Below are 25,335 nucleotides of genomic sequence, written 5' to 3'. Positions count from 1 at the left end.
CCTACCACCACCATTCCCACCTGCCTCTGGCAACCACCAGCCTCTTCTGTTTCTGTGGATTCATTTGTTTGTTTTAATTGAGATAGAATTGGCATATAACATTATATTAGTTTCAGGTGTATAATATAATGATTCAATATATGTATGTATGCTGTTATTTTGAAAGAATTTTACTATATATATTATTATGGGTTGACACTCTCAGCAAATTGTGGTATCATCCCAGTCTTCCAGCTTCTATTGCTGAAAATGAAAAGTCAACTCTGGGTCTAATTATTATTCTTTTGTAGACAATCTGTTTTCTTTCTGGGTGCTTTTAAGATTCTGTTTGCCTTTGGTATTCTACGGTTTTATTACAGTCTCTCTCTCTTTTTGCTTTTATCTATCATGAAATTTATTGGGCTTCTTAAATATGAGGATTGTTTGCTTTCATTATTTCTTGAATATCCACTGCCATTATGTCTCTGAATATTGCCTCTTTCCCATTTTCTATAATATTACTTTCTAGAGCTTTGATAGATAGTCATATTTTAATGTCTCTTAACTCCTCTTTAATTTGCCATATTTTTTTATGTTTCCACACTGCATTCTGTATACTTTATTCATATTATCTTCAAGTTCACTGATTTTCTCTCTAGCTATATATAATATGATATTAAATTTCAGTGGTTCATTTTTCATTTCTAGAAGTTTTATTTGGTTCTTTTTTCTAATCAGCCTAATAATTTTTGGTAGTCCCTTTTTCCTAAAAAGTCCTGTCAAATACAACTTCATATTCTTTAAACTTATTAAACTTATTTTGTATTCCATATCTAATAATTTCAATATCTGGAGCCTACAGCTCTTGTTCTATTGTTTGTTGTTTCTGCTGGTTGCTACTTATGGTGCCTTACGTTCTTTTACGTTTAGTAATTTCCTATTATGAGCATGTATTTGTTGGAATGCGTCTGTGTGGATTCTGTAAAGGCTGGGTTAAGGGTGTGTTTTTCCTGGGAAGACTTGTGTGTGTGTGTGTTTGTTTCTGTGATACATTGCAGGTACCTGCAGTCCCATGTAACTTTAAATTACAATTCTTGGGTTATGGTTTCTCAGGCCACACTTGTCATAGTGGGACAGATTATAAAGATGTAGTTTTCTTTTGTTTGTTTATATTTTTCTGTGTTTTTAAATATCACTAATAGCAAAGACAGTTTACTGCCTGATTCTATGGGCTTACTATTTTGGGATTTTTTTCCTAGTTTGCCTAACCTCTGAGTGTAACCTTTCTCAGACCTTTACTTTATATATAGGGTATTTACCTGTCTGCACATGGACCACTTTAGGGAGCCTCTGTTCTGCTTACCACAGTGATGGAGTCCCATCTCTAAATCAGTCTTTTTTCCCCTAACTTCTTTTTTCTTCCTTCCTTCTATCTTCCCTTTCTCCCTTATTTTACTTCCTTCCTTCTTTCCTTCTGTCTTTGTTTGAGCTGCTATAACAAAAGTACCTTAAAATGGGTGGCTTATAACAAATAATCATTTTTCATAGTTCTGAGAGCTGGGAAGTCCAAGATCACCAAACCAGCAGATTCATTGTGGCAGCTGATGAGGGCCTGCTTCCTGGTTCATAGGTGGCACCTTCCCACTGTGTCCTCACATGGTGGAAGGGGCCAAAGGAGCTCTCTCAGACCTCTTTTCTAAGAGCACTAATCCCATCCATGAAGGCTCTGCCCTCATGACCTAATCACCTCCCAAAGGCCCCACCTGCTCCTAATAGCATCACCTCGGGGGTTTGGATTCCAGTATATGAACTTTTCACACTATGGCTCCCTCCTTCCTCCCTCTCTTGCTCTTTTCCTCCCTTCCTTCCTCCCTCCCTCCCTCCCTTTTCTATGCTCAGAACATACATTTTTTCCTATAGAGATCCGTGTCAATATAGTTTGTCAAACCAATTTTATCCCTTCATATGTTGTAAGTATGAATAATGTCATCACAGTCTGTGTGGGTGGGGTAGGGATGAGAATGACCAGGGTTTGGAAGTAGGGGAGAGGCCTGGCTTCACCAAGCGAGTCATTCCTGTTACCCTCCTAACAATAGTGTAGTGAGCCTTATTGTCTAGTTAGGTTGGTTTAGCAGTCCTTTTCTTAACTATATACTGCCTTTCTATGTTACAGTTTAAAAACATATCCACATTCAAAATATTTAGATAACTTCGCAGAGTATTTAATCTAGTTACCATTTATTGAGGTTCTGCTATATCTGTGTAAAAGAAAATGAACTGTGTTAGTGCTACACTCAGTTAATTTTACTTGGTTACAGCTTATTTAGTTACTAAAGGGGGTGACGAGTAGATTCTCTGCCACATTGCTACATTTACACTTATGGTAATAAATACATCTATGTTATATAAGTGATTCCCGCTTAATAATACTTTATTATTAACATTTTATTAAGAGTTTATTAAAATATGGGCAGTAGGCAGTGTTTTCTAGTTCATAACAATGAATTAAAACACAGATCTTTGAAATAATTCCCAGATGCTTATAATTTTATTAGTGGCACTGGACTTTTGAAAACTAACACACACACACACGCACACACAAAGAATTCTCTCATCATCAGCCACTCACTCCTAAATTCGTCATGCAGCATTTTCTTCTCACAATAACCCAAAGAAGACCAAGCCTGAGAATCTGTGAAATCTTTCCTGGTAAATCCTGAGAGAAACCACATTTAATTATTTTTGTTTATAGAGACCCAAGTTAAGCTTGTAGCTCTACATTTCATGGAAAGATTAGACTACACTTCTTAATTCTGATATCGCCTGCTTTAGACTAGCCTGTACCGAGATAGAAGGTAGTGCTCTGTCCTTGGAATAGATCAGAAAGTACCTGATCTATTTACAATAGACACCAAATCCCTGATCAGCTTTGAGTGGTTTGCCTTAAACTTGCATATTTTTTTGTGACAAGTTTTTGATTAATTTAAATTTAGTTTCTCTAAAGTATGGATATGGTCATTTTGATTCTTTGATGCACTAACATAATATATGCTAAGCAACAATGATTCATTTTTAAATTAAGCTTAATTTGTGTAGGTTACTATAAAATTACCAGAATCTTCTCCAAATGAATTTACTTCACACAAGTTGTGAATAAAATTTTTATTTCACACTTTCTTAGAAGTTACGTATGTTTCATTAGAAGGGCATGGGGCAGGGGTGAAGAATGTGATTCTTATTGACAAAGCCACATTGTAGTTAGAAATAGTGGTTATATACCATTACACCTTTGAAAATGCCCTGGGTTTACCAGTGATGTAACATGATACTGCTGTGTGCAGCAGAAAACAAAAAAGGTAAGCTAATGTGTTTTCTTCTCAAGGTTGGCTAGAAGAGATTTAAACTGTATAAATTATCATTGTTTCTGACTATTCTTTAGATTTCAGTTGTGCTTCTTAAAACTTCTACAGGTACTTAAAACAGATGCTGAGGAACTTGTCTCCAGAAGCTATTGGGATACACTGAGACGTAATACAAGCCAAGCACTCTTTTCAGACCTCGCAGAGGTATAATTAAACCTCAACCAGGTCCTTGTACTATTTGCCGTTTTGTTAATCTAGTCCTCATTTCATTTTCGAGTCACAGCGATGAAACCAAAAATATATTTTCTCTTTTTCTCCAGTAAAGCAGTAATTCCTATATGTAAATTGGTATATTTGAATATGTCAACTGTGCTGGCAGGGGCGGCAAGGTCACCTGTAATAGTCCATGGTAAATCCACTCGCTTCTTGTAGAAAACATGACTTTCCAACTTAATTAAAAGGAAATACTGTTCTTTTTCACTTAAAGGTCACTTTCAGGAAATTTGAAAATACTATTTTATAGTTTCACTGAATCTCTTAACCTTATAATTTGCAATGTTACATGAAATGCTGAAACTTCTAACTTGGTAAAAGATAGCTAATGCTTTAGAGTTATGGTAGATTTAAAATCAAATTTCCTAACATTAATAGCGAGTGGCTTACCAAGGGTGGGCATGGCGGAGGTGTGCTAACAGCAGTCAGTCAGGGAAGGGAGGACATTTTACCTTGACATTGGTTAGGATTGCCAGTGTGTGGAAAATTAAAAGTAGACTGACCAATATATCATTCACTATTGTTTTCAAATTCCATAGAGATACTTACCTTTTTGCTGCACTCAGGTGGACTGTTCCCACCACCCCACTCATTATGGCACTGTTAATAGGGATTTGTCATTTTAAAAGATAGGCTATGTCTTGTAGATTAAATACTTTTCTATGTTCCCTATTAAGGATTTTTAAGAACTTTATTAGAGATGGCTGTCTGGCTTACCACAAAGGACTTTTCAGTAAATACCAGGAGATGTATTTTTTCATTATCTTTTTCTCTTGAAAGTTGGCTTCTCGTTTCTTTTTCTAAAGTTTGACTTTTAAAAGTTATACTTAAAAATATCTAGAGAAGTAAACTGGAATGAATTCTGTTACCCACATAGACAGTGTTACTCAGTGGACACCTCTAGAGCAGGGCAAACACTTGTAAATGTTAATTTTGTCACTTGTGCACAATTTTAAAGTCCTAAAACAAATAAATAAAGCATTCTGCCCTATATAGAGTCTGTCTGTGATATGTAAATATGATGTAATTATGACCAGCAATTATTAATCTTTAAAACTTACCTTTTAAATTTTAGCTATTTTTAGGCGTAAAGTGCTAGTAGATAGTCCATTTACACATATTTTAGAAGTGCTTAATTCTGTAATCATTTATGTAGGCATATAGTAGTCAGGGCCTAAAAGTAAGAGCAATGGGGGACACTAGTCCTTAGAGTCCCTACAAGCCTGCTGTGCCCAGCTTCAAACTAGCAGTCGTGTCCTGCTGTCTCTTCCCACCATAGGCTGTCCACCTCTCAGCCTACAACTGATCTTCAATCCCATTTAACTCTGCTAGAAATTCTCACAGTTAGGCACAACCTGCTTATTATATGTCAAATTTAATTTAAATCTTGGTAATATCAGAAGACCATTCAGCTCTTACATATACTCAAAGGCCTTATATAAGATTTGCGTAAGATCTTTTGAAGATGTTTATTGCTCCATCTGATGTGTGCTGGAGCTGTGGCTTTTACAGCTTCCCAGAGCTAGTTCTGCACATCTCTTCCCAACTCAGCATTCCATGACATTCCGTTGGTACCTTCAGATTGACCATGATAGGTGTGTTACTACCGTAGACATTGGCAAACACTACAAATCAGGCTTTTTTATTTTCCTAGAGAGCCAGTTCACTAGCACACCATTAACTGTAATCAATCCACACTATAATCATAAGCTGCTAAATCAATTAATGAATTGACTCAAACATCGTGAAAATAAATTTGATGGAGAGAAGTGCAAAGAAAAAGAAGAAAAGAAAACAAAACTTAAATATTGTGTTTCCAAGTAAAATAATTATTCGGGGATCATCTCTGTTACTGCCCTCCCACATTAGAGAAGATAATTGAGAATTAGCTGTAGTTAAATTACAACTCATTATAATTCCTTATAGGTTACTACTGATGCCAGTGAAACATTGAAGTACTGTCAGTACTTCAGGGTTTGAATTAGTTCAGAAAGAAAGCTTAGAAATCTATTTGTATTTCTCTGTTTCTCATATTTAAAATGTAAATATTGAGATAAAGCAGTTCTCTTTACATAATGTAGGTAAATTTGAGATTAGCCTCTCATATTCTTATTCCAGAGCTATTTCTAACCATAAATTTTTTTTCAGTGATAGTAAAACCATGTTATAATGAAAATTTGAATACCACAGCTGATACCACTTTCTAACCAAAATAATAGATAATAAATTCATAGTACAATATGTCTATCATGCAGCTATTGAATACAGTCTGTGAGTACCAGAATTACAAAAACTGTTTTGAGCTATACAGATGCAATTTAAATTTTTTTCTTATCTGCTTTAAACTTTACTAACCCTTAATAAGTTTCAGTAGGTTATTTAAAACCTTCCTAACAAATCAAGAGTTTGACGATTTCCTCCAGCCCATGAGTAGAGCTTGATAAGATTATTATCATATAGTAATCAATAAAAATATATTGAAAGAATTTCTTAAAACTCTTTAATAGCTTGATATATTTTTATTTTATGCAAGTTTTTTAATTTGTTTATTCCATTTTTGGTGAAATCATTTAAAATAATTTTTAATCAAAACGAAGTTAGATAATGACCTCTCATGGGGTTCTTTTGTGGCTTTTTCTCGCTTTGTTAATGAAAACACCTGAATTCATTTTATTTTAACAATGAGCACAAGAGTCAAAGGGATAAAGTCTGTATTTTTGTCTCACCTCTCCTGTGATTTAAGTTATATAACACTGTTAGGATACCAAGGACACTGGTATAGTTTTCAATGACTCCCAACAGTACTCTGTTTCACTGAATGGGGGGAACAGGTTTTCACCATTTCCATTTTCTAATTTTTCTCTCTAATGTCAAACTGTTGTTTATGCTTCTGTGGGTCTGGATTATCTGGATAAGAGCAACCTAAGTCTAATAAGATTTCGATGATGAAAGACTGTAAATGAAGATTTGCTCTGCTCAATGGGCATGAGAAAAAGTGGCCGAATGAGGTCATTATTTAAAACCTGTGTAAAACAAAGCCACCTCATTTCAGTGTATTATGTCTCGAGGTAAGGAACATGACGACACTAGAGGAAAACATTCCATAATTATGTTATCAGGATTCTCTAACTTTTGGTGTTCCTGTATCCTCTCATTTTAAGGCATTTTTTTAGATCTATATAACATATAGGTATAGTTTCAATAACACAAAAGAAGTAAGAGTGTACCATGTAAAAATATTTTTTCGCATTAAGCTCCAACATTATTTTCTGTCTTGTCTAGTCCTTTTACAACGTCTTGGAATATACTGATTTGTCAGAAATAAATAATAGTAGCTAACACTTACTGAACATTTACAATATGCCAGTTATTATAATGCTGACTAACATGAGTTATCTAATCCTCACAACAACCCTTTAGGGTAAGTACTGTTGTTGTTCCTGAGGATAATTATATCCTCGGTGAGACTAATTTCCCCAAGGTCACCTAACTAATGAGGAAAAAAGTCAGAATTCAAACCAGAAATCTCACTCTTGAGTTCATCATCCTATTTGCTCACCACGCTACTGCTTATTTGTGAAGCAGCAACTTGTTCTAAAACCTTATCCCTGCTCCTCTTCTTGGTCACTTTGCCCCTCTTCCACATTCCATCACTCTAGCTTCCAGATGGATACCCCAGTTCTTCATGCTGACCTATGATTGGCTTGAGCCTCCACTATTATGGTCCCTTTAGGCATGCCTTTTCAAATATTTCCTCCCCCTACTAAATTAAGCTGTTCCTTGGGTAATAAACTGATTAGGTTTGATTATACATGATCATGAAAGAATGTCTATAATTAACAAGCTACCTTCTCCCCCCAAAAAGGTCTTAATGCTTTTGTCCAAAGCATCTTATGACTACCAATAAGAACATGTATATGTTTCATTTACATTCATATCCTAACCTTATCCTGAAAATGGTTATTGTAGATAGGGTTTTTCCCATTTTACAGGTAAGGAAGCTGACGATCAAAAAAGTCAGTGAACTCAGGTCTTCTGATTTTAAATCCTGTCCTCCTTCTGTTACATCAGTCTACCTTCTCAACTTAAAGCTACTGGTGAAAGTATAATAGTAGTGCCTTTTGAGCCGTACACGAAAGTTACACTAATTTGTCACATAGGGGGCCTTGAAAGACTGGCACCACTAATACTCCTCAACACTCATAATAAGCTTGTTCAAGAAGGTATATATGTGACACCTGGCTTCCTGGCTGTGTCTTTTTTCCCCAAGTGATCAGATCAAACCATTATCAGATCAAAGGAGTTGGTTATATTATAGGGAACTTCTCGGTTATTCCAGCTCCTGAGAATACTTGGAACTTGTCAGCAAACTCAAATAAGAAGTAGTAGAGATCGTCCAAACCAATTATTAGGAGGTTACATTCTAGAGATTATTTAGAAAAATCCAAACTAGATTACAAATATAGACTACATAGGTGATTACTAAAGAATCTCAACAATTTTAGATTATTTAAAGTAGAAGATACCCTACATGTTTTAAAGAGTCTTTAAGAGAGACATGAGTCACCCATGTAGCAGAAAGATCACTTCAGAAAATAGTTTCATGGATTAAAAGAGGGCATGTTGCAGGGGGAAAAGCCTATCAGAAGATGCAGGCTTCTATAACTCCATTCTAGTCATTACAAGAGAAGAATAATATTTGGTCTATAGGGAGAAGGGAAATAAAGACCCAACAAATGTTATGAAGGATAAAGATGGCTATCTTCATGAAAGATTGGGAAGGGGGCGATCAGGAATCAAAAGATTGCCAGATTTAGTGTTTGGAAGATGGGTAAGATGAGACTGTATCAGGGAACATGGAAGGTGACTGATGCTTTGAAGAGAAGTATATATTTTCTGTTTCTTATGTTTTCTATGGAGTGGTATCATGATTCTGGTCAAGAAGTAATAGTTTCAAATATGTAACTTTAGATGGACATTTGCAGCTAGTTTTTAAATATAGAAAATGATACTTATTATTTAACCTCTTACTTTTTCTTACATTTCCCAGGATAATACATGGGGAGAGGTTATAATCACTTGAATTTTATTAGGTTTGTAACTGAGTTTATAAGATAGGTATGAGTTAATGGCCAAGTGAACAAGGAAGGAAAGAGAAAGAAGGAAGGAAAGGGAATGGGATGGGAAGGAGGGACGCAAAAGGAAACCTATAAAGCTACATTAAAAAGGGAAGATTTTCTCAGGCCATTAAACTTTATAAGGACTATAATTAAGCTATTTTAAGAATACGTTTGTTGGAACTTGTTTATCAAGTTGAATGAGGAAGGGAAAATCCTCTGGAATTAATTTCTTATCCATTCAAAAAATAATGTAAGACTTTTCTTTGGAAAAAACTGTAGATGATATAAATTCCAAGGTAATATTACTGTAGTTTCTATTTCAAAATACAGTATCTTCTATTTAAAGTATCATGGATAAGAATACAATAGGGAAGAATCATGGTTCAAGGAAACTATTTTACGAAACTTGAGGCCATTCTTTTGTCAGCCCTATCTGTTCAATAATCTGAGGAATTTACCTCTTTTGGACATCCTAAATGAATGAATTTTTCAGGTTGATTAGGAAAATCCAAAGTAAATTACTTAAATAAAAATAAAATATTTGATGATTACTAAAGGCTTTTAACTATTTTAGATCATTTAAACTATAGATACCCTATATGCACAATTTGAGGTTGAAGACTTCTTAATATAATCATAACTTTAAGTTTTTTTGGAGATAAACATCAATTTCATCTGTATTTCTATTTTCGAATTTTGAACTTCTTTTTAACTGTAATGGCATGTATTAATACATCCTTCTGCTTTTCATTCTAATGTTAATGTATGTGTGTTCTTTGGGGGATATTGGGTATCTGTATTCTGTTTTGTTTTATTGCAGCTAACCTTTAAATTGTGATTTTTTTTTAAAGCGTGCTGATGACATTACAAACTTAGTAACAGATACTACACTTCTTGTACACTTTTTTGGAAAGAAAGGAAAAGCTGAGCTCAACTTTGAAGATTTTTATAGGTGAGCTTAATTTTTATATTTGTATTGAAAAATGTTAACATGCTAAAGTCAGGAAGGTCTTTAGGAATCATTTAGTGCAGTGACACTCACCTCTTTGCTGCTTTCATCTTAACTAAAGATACTCTATAACAAATATCCACTCCTGTCAGTGCTTGTGTACCAGTAGTTCTATTGATAAATGTAACAGGAAGTCACTGAATGATGAAAAATATCCATATATCTGGATTGATTATTTCCTATATATTCAGAAGAAAGAATATTACCAATTCCTCAGTCTCAATAAGCTGCAGTAATAATAATAATAGGCATGTATATAGTGTTTGCTGCAATAAACACGAGGCAGGGCACATTAACTCCTTTAAGTCTCATCACTACCCTGCAAGATATTCTTGTTATGCCCATTTTACAGATGAAGAAGCCAAAGTCCTGAGAGGCTAAGTACCATCTGTTACCACCACTCTTCATTTATCTTATTCATTGTTTATGTATTTTTGTCATAGATTCATGGATAACCTCCAAACAGAAGTTCTAGAAATAGAATTCCTTTCCTACTCTAATGGGATGAATACTATCAGTGAAGAAGATTTTGCTCATATTCTTTTACGATACACAAATGTGGAAAATACATCAGTATTTTTGGAAAATGTGCGTTATAGTATACCTGAAGAAAAGGTATCTAATCCCCATTTTTATTTTGTCACATATGTTATTATCTTGTAATTATATAGGTCTGTAAAATATATTGTCCTTCTGTTAGTTCTTTTGCTCCTCTGTGGATTAATAGATTCTTTGGATATATTCCATCCTTCTTTCCTCTGTGTCTTAAGCGCTCTGGCTAAACTTTAAAATGAATTAATTTAAGATTCTGGGTTGGGACTTCCCTGGTGGCACAGTGGTTAAGAATCCGCCTGCCAATGCAGGGGACAGGGGTTCAAGCCCTGGTCTGGGAGGATTCCACATGCTGTGTAGCAACAGCCCATGCGCCACAACTACTGAGCCTGTGCTCTAGAGCCCATGAGCCACAACTACTGAAGCCCGTGTGCCTAGAGCCCGTGCTCCACAACAAGAGAAATCACCACAGTGAGAAGCCCCCGCGCACTGCAACGAAGAGTAGCCCCCACTCACCACAACTAGGGAAAGCCCATGCACAGCAACAAAGACCCAACACAGCCAAAAATAAATAAATAATAAATTTTTTAAAAATTAAAAAAATAATAAAATTCTGGGTAGATATCCATACTTTTCTTAGACATGCTAAAAACCTTTAAGGTTATTAGCAGTAGTTTTATTCACATTATGGATATCACTTTTCAAGAGAATTCTGCTGAGCTATAAGCTTTGACTACTATGTAAACCACCTCATATAAAACAGTTTATATTGACATCATTTCAGTCACACTTTATTCATTTCTATAATACCCTTAATAAAAGGTCATTAGAAGACAGCTATTGACAAGCGAGTGATCTTATCGGTAGTTGAAGTGAGGTTTTTCAAAGAGTTTGGATGGCATGAATGGTTAAGAACCTGGGACAACTGATTGTCTATTTGTTTAGTAGCAAATGTTTTGTCAGCAATTCTGAGCAGTTGCATTATCTAGTGGTATTTGAGTGCATCACTGCAACCAAATAGAACTGGTGTTACAAGTACCCCGTCAAGCATGGGATGTTTTGGATATATTGCCTTCTATTTGTGTTTGTAGAAGGATCAAGTTAATCTATCCAAGAAAAACTTGCAAACAGTTTAACTTTGTTTAAAGTGGATACACTGTGACGGTGCTAACAATTCTGCAGGTCCCCTACGGAATGAGGAAAAAAGGACTTGATGCATTTGACTATTAGTTTATGTAATCACTTAGGGGTCTTTTATCTGTTTTACATGTTGACGTAAATTTTTTCCAATTCATAGACACTCCCCTAAAAATAAATATCAGATATTGTACTATTTTGTCAAGCTACGAGTGTATTATTTAGGGCCTTGAAGAATATGCTTTTTTTTCTTTTATCCACTGGAAAATTATAAAAATCTGAAATTCAAAAAAATCAATTCCAGGGTGAAGTGTTTAGGGAACTCTTTGTACTGTTTTTGCACCGATTTTTTACATTTAAAATTATTTCAAAATAAAAAGTTTGGGGGAGGGGAATTCCCTGCCAGGCCAGTGGTTAGGACTATGTGCTTTCACTGCCATGGCCCGAGTTCGATCCCTGGTCAGGGAACTAAGATCATGCAAGCTGTGTGGCACAGCCAAAAAATAAAAAATTTTCTTTTAAGTTAATTTCAGCTTCTCAAAACTTCTAATTGATAGAGGTATCTTAAATGTAACAAATCATTACAGTAAGAAAAGGAAAATATAGCAAGTGAACCGGCATTGATTCTCACTGATTTTTTTTTTTTTGCATTATCTCATCAATCATTAGAACAACCTTCCAGATACTGATAAATTTCTTTTAGAAAAGAGGAAGCTAAGGCTCTCAGGTACTTAAGATAGTTGCCCAAGGATTCAAACCCAAGATGCTAAGCCAGTGATATTCCTAACACACCCTACTTCTGTATTTACCATCTTTTCACCTGCCATCCTCTTCTCTCAAAAGAATAACAAGTAGTAGTACTTGAATAGCACTTTACATTTCTAAAATACTTTCATTTCCATTCATTTATCTAGCAGATATTAAACGTCTTCTGTTTACCAGGGCTTATTGTAGCCACCGTGGATAAAGTGACAAGATAAGCAAAATCCTTCTCTCATGGGAACACATCTTAGTGGAGAGATACAATAAACAAGTAAAGGAAAAATAGTAAATGATATCTTTTCAGATAGTGATAAATATTATGAAGAGGACTAGAAAAGAAGATAGACAATCAAGGTAGCTTTTGAGGAAAGGGTGTGAGGAATGACCTGTGCCAAGATCTGGATGAAGAACATTCCAGGCAGAGGAAACAGCAAATACTAAGGGCCTGGGGACAGAAACAGCTTCCTTTATCTGAGAAATTGCCAAAACGGTAAAGTAAAGTCAGTGAAGGGGAAATAGTAGGAGATGGAGGAGAGAGAGATAGGGGTCAGGTCTCAGAGGACCGTGTAGGCCAAAATAAGGAGTTTAGATTTTATTCTAATAGTGATTCTAAGAGTGATGGTAAGCTACTATAGTAATTAAACTTTAAAGCAGTAAACTACCTACTTCCTATTTTTGTAAATAAAGTTTTATTGGAACATAGCCATGCTCATTCTTTTAATGGATTGTCTCTGGCTCCTTTTGTGCTATAACAGTAGAGTTGAGTAGTTGCAACATGCACCATATAACCTGCAAAAATAAAAATATTTATTCTCTGACCCTTTCTAGAAAAAGTTTGCCAATCTTGTTTTAGAACATAGGTGTCATGTTTGTTCATTCAACAAGTATTTATTCAGTGAGTATTTGCTGTCTACTGTGACACTCAAATCTGATCTAACTCATGAGCCAGATATGACCTGATTCATGTCTCAAATCATCGTGGGCTTCCCTGGTGGTGCAGTGGTTGAGAGTCCACCTGCCAATGCAGGGAACATGGATTCGTGCCCCGGTCCGGGAAGATCCCACATGCCGCGGAGCGGCTGGGCCCGTGAGCCATGGCCGCTGAGCCTGCGCATCCGGAGCCTGTGCTCCGCAAGAGGAGAGGCCACAACAGTGAGAGGCCCGCGTACCGCCAAAAAAAAAAAAAAAATCATCGTGGCTGGTGTATACAGAACAGGCTTAAGTTGGCCCAGGTTTGAAAGAAGAAGGCAAGTTAGGATGTTGTTATAATAGGAGTATAGGTAAGAGATGAGCATGGTTTGGACCAGGGTGAAACTAGGGAAAAGTGGTCAGATATTGGATCATTTGAAAAGTAGAGCTCATAGAACATGTTGCTGGATTAGACTGCAATATGATGGAACAAGAATCATGAAGCACTCCTAGGTTTTGGCCTGAACCACATGGTGAAACAGTGCTGCCATTTATTGAGCTAAGCAAGACTTAGCTTGGCATTAGGAAAGAATCAATGGTTTTATTTTGGACAAGTTAAATTTGAGATTCCTATGAGGTATCCACTTGAAGAAATTCTGCAGGCAGTTGGATGTGTGACTCTAGCATTCAGGGGTGCAATCAGGACTACTTTTGGTGTATAGACTTCCAAATGGTGTCTCCAGTTTAAACTTCTCCCCTGAATTTCAGTCTTTTACTTCATACCGCCTACTCAGCATCTCCAATAGTATCCAATAGACATCTCAGGCTTAATAGTTGCAAAACTAAACTCCTGAGCATCCCCCCAAAATCTTGCTCCACATGCCATCTTCCCTGCTTGAATTAACGGAAACTACATTCTTCTAGTCGTTCTAGCCAAAATTTTTGGACCTCTTCCTCTCATTCTACATACAATCCATCACAGATCCTCCTGACACTGCTTCTGTCAGAATTTGATCACTCCTTGCCACCTGCACTGCTACCACCCAGGTCAGTTGCCTCCTAAGTCACCTCTCTGCCTCCAGCTTTGCCTCCCTGCCATCCGCTCCCCGTTCAGCATTTAAGGAAGCGCTTTATACCATGATTCAGATCTTATCATAGTAACTCCCCATTTTTCTCCTTACAGTGGCCTCCAAGGCCTACACAGGCTGCTCCCACATTACCTCAGACCTCACTTCCTGCCATTCTCCCCTGTCCTCGCCCTGCTCCAGCCACACTGGCTACTTTACTGTTTCTCAAATACCAGGCAGTCTGCTGTCTCAGGGGTTTTGTGTGTGTTCTTTTCTCTGCCCAGAATGCTCTTCTCTTATATATGCTGTGTATATCACTCACTACATTATTTCTCAATGAGGCCTACCCTTCCAATCTAATATATAAAGACTCACCTATTATATAAATAATATGTAACTTACTATGTAAGTAATAATCTAGTAGATAAATTATAACCCTTTCCCTTGGCATTCCCTATTCCTTCTTCCCTTAATCTGTTTTTATTTCCATAGTGTTATCGTCTTCTAACATACCATATAATTTACCTTTTTTTTTCATTGTTTATCTGGATAAATAATAGTATTGATATTTACTTATTTTTATTATTTGTTGTCTGTCTCCCCTAACTAGAACATAAACTCTGGGAAGGCTAGTGTTTTTATCTTTTTTATTCACTCATATATCCGCAGCACCTAGAGCCCCTGTCAAATGAATTGATAGATAATATTTAAAGATGTGGAACTTAAAGCTTTTCTGTTTTTGTGAATTTTATCTACATATATATTCACTCATATGAAATGGTAGATATATACAAAGTTATTTATTATAGCATTGTAGCAAAAGATTGGAAACAACCTGCCTCTTTCAGTAACATACTGGTTAAATACCAGAAACTACCTCTTGCAGTAAGTTACTGGTTAAATAAATTATGATGTAACTATAGAATGGGAAAAGGTGCAGCTGGAAAAAAGACTAAGAAAGTTCTTTATGTACTAATATAGAATGATCTCCAAGATGCAGTAAATGAAAAAGAACACAACTTAGAACATTGTATATAGTATACTATCATTTGTTTAAAAAGATAGCCTGTGCTAATTCTAGAAGGACCCACAGAACTAAAAACATTGGTTCCTCCAAGGAAAGGAACTACATGGCTAGGTGACAAGGGTGGGAGAAAGGGAGATTTTGTGTTGTATGTTCTTTTGTGCCTTTTGAATTTTGAACAGGTGAATATATTGCCATATAAGATAAATAACTTAAAAAAATGCTAAAGACCATGGGACCAGATGAACTTACCTAGGAGAGAATGTAGATAGAGACTGTAGAAGGGAAGGGAAGAGGGCTTCTCATTATAACCACGTAATGTAAATATTAACAAGAAAGTAATAAAATTATCGTTGTTAAGCTTTGAGGACACTGATGTTCAGAAAGATTTAAGAGACTTACCTTATTAGGTCATTCAGCCAGTAAATTTCAGAGTTTGAATTTTCTGCTTTTTTCACAATGGTACACGTCCCTCAGTCTTTCAAAGTTGTTTATATATTTCTAAAAGTTATTATGTATTTGCTATTTAGATCAGTTACTGATCTAAATAGCACACTTAATTTATGGTATGAGTATGAATTTTGTGTTGAGAATAAACATAGTTTATATTCCTGAGGTCCTCTTAAGTGCATGTTTTCTAAATGGTCCTTTTAATTTGGATGATAATTTGTCTTGATGATTTTTTTGGCTTTTTCGAGTTAATCTTTTCCTCATTCTAGTCTTTTGATTTTTTCAAATTTTACCGAGGTAAAAATCATGTAACATAAAATTAACCATTTTAAGCTGAACAATTCAGTGTCATTTAGTATATACACATGTTGTACAACCACTGTCTCTATTTCCAAAACATTTTCATTACACCAGAAGTAAACCCTGTACCTGTTGTTTCCCCCCAGCCTCTGGTAACCATCAGTCTGCTTTTTCTCTCAGTGGATTTAACCGTTCTGGCTATTTCATATAAAAAGAATCAGGCAATATGTGACTTTTCATGCTTGGCTTCTTTCATAATGTTTTTGAGATTCATCTGCATTGTAGCATCTATCAGTACTTCATTCCTTGTTATGGCTGAGTAACGTTCCATTGTAGGTATATACCACTATTTGTTTATCCAGTCATCTGCCCATAGCCATGTGAGCTTTTCCCACCCTTTGGGTATTGTGAATAATGCTGCAATGAATATGTGTGTACATGTATTTTTTTGTTTGAGTACCAGTTTTCAGTTCTTTTGGGTATATACCTAGAGTGGAATTGCTATATATATAAATTATAGCCATCTTAGTGAGTATGAAGTGTTATCTATATAATCACCTTTACCTTTACTTTAACCAGAATTCTTTATTTCTTTATATAGCTTTGAGTTGCTATCTAGTTTCTTGTCTTTTCAGCCTGAGGGACTCCCTTTAGCATTTCTTGTAGGACGGGTCTGCTAGTAATGAATTCCCTTAGCTTTTGTTTATCTGAGAATGTCTTAATTTCTTCATTTTTGAAGGATACTTTTGCCACATACAGAATTCTTGGTTGACAGGTTTTTTTCTTTCAGCACTTGAAGTATCCCACTCACTTCTTGCCTCTGTGAGTTCTGATGAGAAATCAGCTGCTAATCTTATTGGGGATCCCTTCTGTGTGAAGAGCTGCTTCTCCTCTGCTGCTTTCAAGTATCTTTGGCTTTGGCTTTTGACACTTTGAATATGTGTCTTGGTGTGGGCGTTTTTTAGTTTATCCTACTTGGATTTCATTGAGCTTCTCAGATGTGTAGACTCCCGTCTTCCCTCAAATTTGGTGTTTTCAACCATTATTTCTTTAAATATTCTTTCAACTCCTTTCTCTCTTTTCCTTCTGGAAGTCCCATAATGTATATATGAACTTGATGGTGTCCCCAGGACCCTTAGGATCTGTTCACTTTTCTTTTTTTTTTTTTTTTGCTCTTGAAAAGTTTAAAAACCCCTCTTTTGGTTAATTTTTTTTTTTTTTTTTTTTTTTTTTTTTTTGCGGTACATGGGCCTCTCACGGTTGTGGCCTCTCCCGTCGCGGAGCACAGGCTCCGGACGCGCAGGCTCAGCTGCCATGGCTTACGGGCCCAGCCGCTCCGCGGCATGTGGGATCTTCCCAGACCGGGGCACGAACCCGCGTCCCCTACATCAGCAGGCGGACTCTCAACCACTGCGCCACCAGGGAAGCCCTGTTCACTTTTCTTCATTCTTGTTTCTTTCTGTGCCTCAGACTGAATAATTTCTATTGTCCTCTCTTTAATTTTGTAGATTCTTTCTTCTGTCTGCCCAAATCTATTGTTGAACTTCTCTAGTTAGCTTTTCATTTCAGCTATTGTACTTTTAAGCTCCAGAATTTTTATTTGGTTCCTTTTACACTTTCTGTCACTTTATTGATATTCTCATTTTGTTCATACATGGTTTTCCTGATTCCCTTTAGTTCTTTGTCCATGGTTTCCTTTAGCTCTTTAAGCATGTTTACAACAATTAATTTAAAATAGTTTTTTCTTTGGTCCAATGTCTTGGCTTCTTTAGGGATGGCTTCTGTTGATTCTTTTTTTTTTTTCTTCCTGTGAATGGGCCATATTTTCCTGATTCTTTGTATGCACTGTAATTTTTTGCTAAAAAATAGCCATTTTGAATATTATATGGTAACTCTGGAAATCACATTCTCCCCTACAGTTGTCCATTTGCAAAATAGCTTGGATAAGTCACTAAACAAACAGAAAAGACTGTATTCCTTGTCGTGTGCAGTCACTTAAGACTCTGTTCCTTTATCTTAGGGGTTATCCAGAGAACTGACAGAGATTTCCTTAAATGCCTGAAGCCAAGAAGAAAAAATATAGTACTGTCCCAGTCTTTGCAGTTAAGCTGTGAGCTGGAGCACTCCTTCAACACTACGCCAGGCTACCTAAGCCCCTTTATTTACCTTCACCTCCTGCTTTCACAGAGCTCACATATCTGCCAGAGGTGGTAACCTAGGGTCCTCTCAGATCTGTTAAAGCATGTGTCAGTTCCTGGGCATGTCCAATTTCCCAAGTATATGCAATAGCCCTGTGAGCCCCTATTCTCCCAGTAACCATTCTCTTCAGCCTCCTCCTTCCCAGGTTTTTGGATTCTGTCTGCCACTTGTCTCCTCTGTCGTCCCTTGCCCCAGGCTGGCATAGAGTGTGTATGTCTTTAAATGTTTTAATAGATGTCACTGTCACCAGGAAAGCCATTCTAGTCCAAGGGGAAAAGGGTGAAACAAAAGTCAGCCTCTGTGCTGGTCCTTCAGGGAATCACCAGACAGGTCAAATCACATATCATGACAATTTGAGAACAAGGCACCCTTACTGAAAATCAGTTGACCATAGATATTTGGGTTTATTTCTGGACTCTCAGTATATATGTATTTTTGATACTTTAAAGTCTTCAGATATTCTCATCACTTTATTTTTGTTAAAATGTAAGCTACTTCTTGTTACTCCACTTCTAATGATTAGGACACACTCCATTCAAGTCCCAGTGGTTCATTACAGAAGTGATTCTGGGAATAAGAATGGGGAGGGAGAAGAAATGCCCATACCCCTGTCTCTCTGCCACTTCCCCAGACTGTCTGTCCCTCACTTCTGTTAAGGATGGATTGCTTTAAATAATCGCCATCAAAATGAATGCCCTGTTTTTCAGTTTACAATTCCATATTTACAAACACAAAGAGTTTAATCTGTACAAAACAATTACTGTATGGTTTTGAATTTGCCCTGTCTTTCCAAACATGAGATCCCCATTTTGAAAAATCCAAAGGTTCAGATGGAGAACATTGTATTCTGTCATTCTTTGATTTGCTTTTAATTTTAAGCTCCCTAAAAGTATTGACATTTTTGTTTACAGTTTGTTTTAAAATATCCCATCCTCTTGTTTTTCACTTTTACCAGCATTAACCTGTCACACTGACACAGAGATTGTTGCTGGGACAGCTGATCCAGCACAAACTGATATAGAACCAGAGCAGTGGCCAGTTTCCCTGGCAACAAGCTCTTCACATCAAGAAAAAACCCTTCTGGCTCAGTCTCCCTAATTGAGTCAAACAGTCCTGTCAGGAAAACATGGCAGGGGGGATCAGATCACAAAGCAGAATCCAGAGTTGGAATGGCCATAAATGAATGTAAGGAAAGAGAAAAAGTGAAGAGAAATGACAGTGATGATTCTCCTTGAAAGTAAAGAGGGGTTATAATTGAAGTGGAACTAATGTGTATTAAAATTTGGTATTATTATTTCAATAACAAATTGATAATATTATTTAGATAATAAATCACCTAATCAGTAGTTGGCTTATATGAAAATAAACTCTCTGGTTCTTTGCCCAGCTTTCCAGTGCCACCTCCTTATCTTCCCTTCCCCTGCTACCCCAGTAGTAAGGTCAGAATTTGTGAAGCCTAAGCTCTCAGCCCTCTGCTTGTTCTCTTTTTACTTTGTCCCTCAATTTTGTTCATCTTGCTGAGGAGAACACATCAAGTAAATGCAGCCCTTTGTATCCAAATTCGTATTATCAGAGATACATTGTGCTTATTTCAAGTAACTTTCCTGTTTAATTGAAGTTATAGCAGTGGCAATAATTTCAATTTACGTAAATGAAATTTCAGAGTCCTTTCCATGATCCTACCGGAAGCCCTGTGTTGGGCCTCCCAGAGCTCTGCTACAGTCATTGTACTTTCTCCTGTTGTTCTGGCAGCCTTATCATGGCAGGAACAAGTAAAAATACACGACTCTTGGCTTATTAGACATATTTATTTTGCATTGTCATTATAAAGACATTAATGACCTAATGCTGAAATATATTTAAGGAGAAATACATGTACAGGAGAAATACATGTACAGGAGAAACTGTTTTTTTTTGTTTGTTTTTTTTTGTGGGGTTTTTTTTGCGGTACGTGGGCCTCTCACTGTTGTGGCCTCTCCCGTTGCGGAGCACGGGCTCCGGACGCGCAGGCTCAGTGGCCATGGCTCACGGGCCCAGCCTCTCCGCGGCATGTGGGATCTTCCCGGACCGGGGCACGAACCCGTGTCCCCTGCATCGGCAGGCAGACTCTCAACAACTGCGCCACCAGGGAAGCCCGAGAAACTGTTTTTAGAGGGTTTTTTTTTTTCTTCTTTTTTCTTAATGATCATACTTACTTTTAAAGTTTAAAAAATTCAGGCCTGAAGTGAGAATTTTCAAAATGGAAACTTTAAAATTTATGTTTATTGTAGCATTTTTCTTTAACTTTGCGCTGATATGTCAGTGTTTTAAAAATATTTTCACCTATCATTGCTAATAGTAGCAACATTACCCAGTGGAAAAAATTTGAGTGAATTTTACATTTCATTTGGAGAAAGAAGGTTTCGGAAGGTACCCTGGAAATATATACTTACAAGATATATTGCTGATGCTCAATCTACTTATTTCTAGTAAGTGTAGATATTTATTTAAATCAATTTGACAATGCTAAGTATATTTACATATATTTTCCCAATATAGGGCATTACATTTGATGAGTTCAGGTCATTTTTCCAGTTTTTGAACAACCTAGAAGACTTTGCAATAGCCTTGAATATGTATAATTTTGCAAGTCGCTCTATAGGGCAAGGTAAGTAACAAACTTTCAAAAACTAAAAGCAAACCATATTCCTACATTGCTTCTAGTGACTTTGACAACAAATTAACTAGATATATCATATTAGTCATCAATTTGCCTGAAAGTTTGGTGTATACTTCAACAGGAAATTTGTTTTCCCTAAGCTAAATTTAGGAAAGTATGCTACATTTCTGTATTAAATTTATGATTGCCCTTCACTGCATATTATGGGAAAAGCTAATGATGTTTGTAAAGGTTTAAAGAGGAGGAAACCTCATGGCTGCTTGGTAACCTTGAGGGGATATGTGTCTCCCTATAGAAGAGCCAGCTGGCCATGCTGCAAACATCATCACAGGGTGATATTCATATTATTTGTTTGTTTTACTGATTTTACCCACACTCTCTGCTGGCTCAGAAACCTGAATTTTGTCAACAGAGCCACCTCTTAGCTATGGACTTACATTAGCCAAGTTTTAAGGACGATATATAAAAATGACAGTCAATTTTGCTTGATTTACCAAAAAATACAACTGCCATAGAATTCTGAATGCTGTAGTCCTCAGGACCAGCTCATTCTTTCCCTGTAGGTAGACTAACAAGTCAAGTCCTTTTCCCAGGATTCTGTGGCTATGACCCACCTTCCCTTCCCTCGTGGCCATATTGTTTTTAAATATTCTTGCCATATGAGGACTTTCTGGTATGTCTTTACGGTGATTTTACCCGTGTCTGCCATAATCTAATAATTGTTAATCCCCCAGTTCAAGCTCAGAGGACAGTCTCGTTATTTTATTACCAAGTTCTAGGGACAAGGCAAACCGGAGCCTCTAAGTGCTAATAATTCTCTTTCCCCAAAACACAGATAGTGAATCCCTCGCATAGCTTCATTCACTTACTCCTTGAGGAAAAGAAACGTAAAAACTGAAAATTTTTCATATTTCACCCTTTGACTGGTCTAGATATTCAAATAAGGCATCTTCTTAACACATTTCAGTGTTTTAAAACCAAAACCTTTGGGAGCCCTGCCTTAACAGGCCAATGTTTTACTGCCATGGTAAACCTACTAATCAACTTTAAAAAGAGAAAAAGTCAGTATCTGCTTAGCTGGTTCAGAATGGAAAGTTGCTCTTTTACTTTGTGGAACTGAATAAAACAAAATGAAAAAAATCACTCTTGCAGGTGCTAGGAATAGATCTGTCTCTTTTTTTTTTTTTTTTTCTGTTGCCACTTCTAGCACCTTAATTTAGGTTATCACCTCTTAAAAAGAGCTATTGCTGTAGCCACCGCAGTGATATTCCTGCCATTATCCACTCTCCTGTCTGACGTTTCCTGGACAACTCACAGAATAATCTTCCTAAAACAGATTAACCCTGACACACCTGCTATGGAAAATTCTTCAGTTCCCCAATTGCCTGTTGAAGATCATACAGGTTCCTCACCTCAAAGTCCCCGTGCAGAGCTTCCCCAGCTCCTGGGTGTCCAGGCTGCTCATTTTCTGAACATGCCTTGTGCTCCTGTGCCCTGCCCCACCTTTGTTCTCTCATGTCATCATCTGCCATTTCCTCTCATCTCTACAAGCTGAAATCCTTTATCCTTCAGGGCTGAACTCAGATACAAAGCGGCAGCCTTCCCTAATCGCTGTCTTCTCTCTCCTTTCCCTACTCCACGCTACCCCACAAGTAACCACTCATTTCCAAATTCTCATAGCGCTTTGTTGCTGCTTTTTGTGTGGTCCTGTGTAATGATTATTTGGGCAGGTGTGTCATCTCCCATCTGAACTGTAAGTTTCTTGAGAACTTATTCACCTTAATAACCTCTAAAGTGTCTGTGGTTGATAGTAGGCCCTTTTAATTAAAACAGCAAAAAAATTTATGTTCCCTAAAAAGATGGCATGATTAAAGAAAAGTGCTATGTTACATAAGATCATGACCCATGTTTAGAAAAAAAATCTTCTTTTATAAACTTGCTAGTAATTAACACATATTATAAAAATAATGTTAATGGTTTACTCCTTTTCTGTGTCATTTATCTAGATGAATTTAAACGTGCCGTCTATGTAGCCACTGGCCTCAGACTTTCACCACATTTAGTGAACACAGTCTTTAAGATTTTTGATGTTGACAAAGATGATCAATTAAGCTATAAAGAATTCATTGGAATTATGAAAGACAGACTCCATAGAGGATTCCGGGTAAACCTATAAATTTCAAGCCTATTGCTATCCTTTTTAAAAACTGAAAGAAAAAAATCCATCTAAGTTTAAGAAAAAATTTATATAAGTTTTTAAGGATATAAACAGGAAATAAGGCCCTACCTATTTTCAAAAACAATTTGAAGAGATAAAAGGTGATGCTTTTTTAAATATAAAATCAGTGTGAATTTTAAAAACATTTTCATATTCAATTAGTTTAATGTCTTCATCCCAGTTTGTGGGGGGGAAATGTTGCCAAATATTTTGATTCAGTCTGCACACTGGCTGTTTAAGACTTGCTAGTATACAAAGAAATATCACTATTTCTCATTTTATATGATGCAGATTTCCACTAGGCAACGTGAGGTTCTTAAGTCACTGCATTTTCAGTACTTTTTATATGGAAAATGAGGTGAAAAATGTTTTTTTGTCTGTTGAACTGTTCTTTCCTTTTAACATCTTATACTGCAAAATAGTTACAAGAAATTCAGTGACTTTTCTCAGAAATATGTTTTAAAGAATGAAATGTAGCATAAATCAATAAATGTTTACACATTTAATGTATTTGGATGTGCCACAAATGGAAAAAGAAAAACAAATATGATTAACAGCTAGAATATTCAATCTTCCCTCTTTGGTAACAGTACCCCTGAGCATTATACATTTAAAAAGAAAAAAATATGTATGTACAAAAAAATCAAGATTCATCTGAGACAATGTTTTTAAAGATTTTTAATGGATTCTTAAAATCCCAACTGTCTTGGTAAAGATACTGTGTACTTAACTGCCACCTAGTGGTTAGTTATTAACATTTGCGGTGATGGCGCAAATGCCTAAAAGGGCATGCGTTGAAAATCATTTTTTTCCTCAAATATTTTAGAATAGCAAGATCAAACTAAAATATTGGGCTGGCCAAAAAGTTCGTTCAGGTTTTTTGGTAAGATGTTACAAAAGACACGAACAAACTTTTTGGCCACCCCAATATAAAACTATGCTATAAACCCCTGACACTGTATTTCTCTCTTAGATTTTATGTATTTTTATTTTTGCCTTATTTATTGAATATCTGTGACCCCATAACATTTTATTTACATTTGCACACTTTTAATCCTCTGTTCCACAGGGTTATAAAACAGTTCAGAAGTATCCCACTTTCAAATCCTGTCTGAAGAAGGAACTTCATAGCAGATAAGTATGTTAGCACCTCTGTTTGTCTAAATTTGTTCAGTAACAGTAAAAGAAGGGTCATAATTTATTTTTCTCTTACAACATTTAGGTAATAGCTGAAAGAAATAGAATTATAATTTATTTTTAATGTTTAGGTCACTAATTCAAGTTAAGAATTAGTCTTTTAATGATTTCATTTTACACCATACAATTCAGTTTAAGAATAGTTATTATAACAAAGCATTAGTTTGCCACTATTAAGTTGTGATCTAAAAATGAACTGGAATAAATACTCATCTGACTGGAATTCTCATGAATGTTGTGACTGAAAATTTTTCTGTTTAACCTGTAGTTTTGTATCTGAGCAGATACAATAAAATGAATCCAGATTGCATTTTTATAATCTAGGATTACTAGCATCTAAGGGATATTTGTAACTATTTTTTAGGATCATGAATCCAAACATCTGCTACAATAATAGCAACTAAATTTTTTTAGAGTTATTTTGGGTGCCTGGCACTATACTAGGTGTTCTTCTGCATGTAGTATTTCATTTAATCCTTACAGATAGATATCCCATTTAACAGCAGAGAAAATAGAGACTTGGTGAGTCATTTACCCAAGATAACTTGCTAGTAAGTTGCAAACCAGGATTTGAGCAATTTGAGCCTCATTCTGTGTGATGACAAAACCATCTTAGTTATTATTTACTACACCATCACCATGGAATGAAATAGTTGAGGAAGATACGGGAGATTTGCTCAGTTTGTATCAACCCAAATAAGTATCTCAGACTTGTTGCTGACCTCCAAGATGAGAGATTTGTTTTTCCTTTTTTCTTTTTGTTTTTCTTTTAAAAGTCAACTATAGCTATAAAATTTTGGTTGATTGTGGGTTCTAATTAGGTCTCTGCAGTGAAACTTTCATTCATTTACATGCTTGCAAATACCTATTTTTTTGATAATTTTCTCAAGATTAAAACATTTATATTTGTCTAGAGTGGCATTACCAAAGTGGTACATATGCATAGGATGTCAATGTATATTAGTTAAAAGACCAAAAGCTGTTTAGAAATAAGTATGAGAAATATCATAATAGATATGGTTAAATAGGTTCCTTAGGACTTGCAGATCTTAATATGCCACTATTGATTTGTCTCTCTAAAAGAAAACAGCAGTATTTGGTATTTTGCAAAGTAGCTT

General features: G+C 36.0%; 1 protein-coding gene across 1 annotated transcript in view; it reads left to right on the top strand.

Annotated features, from left to right (window-relative positions):
- The window catches only part of MICU3 (mitochondrial calcium uptake 3), a 97,434-nt gene extending 73,276 nt beyond the window's left edge, over positions 1–24,158 (top strand). The window contains exons 10-15 of the mRNA XM_007459911.1: positions 3,450–3,545; positions 9,586–9,686; positions 10,187–10,358; positions 20,682–20,790; positions 22,809–22,966; positions 24,090–24,158. Of these exons, the coding sequence (XP_007459973.1) occupies positions 3,450–3,545; positions 9,586–9,686; positions 10,187–10,358; positions 20,682–20,790; positions 22,809–22,966; positions 24,090–24,158 (705 nt within the window). The remainder of the gene's footprint in view (positions 1–3,449; positions 3,546–9,585; positions 9,687–10,186; positions 10,359–20,681; positions 20,791–22,808; positions 22,967–24,089) is intronic.
- The last annotated feature ends 1,177 nt before the right edge of the window (positions 24,159–25,335 follow it).

This window comes from Lipotes vexillifer, unplaced genomic scaffold (assembly GCF_000442215.2).
Source record: "Lipotes vexillifer unplaced genomic scaffold, Lipotes_vexillifer_v1.1 scaffold614, whole genome shotgun sequence".
NCBI classification, from domain to species: domain Eukaryota; kingdom Metazoa; phylum Chordata; class Mammalia; order Artiodactyla; family Lipotidae; genus Lipotes; species Lipotes vexillifer.
This window is presented reverse-complemented; position numbering and strand designations above follow the sequence as displayed.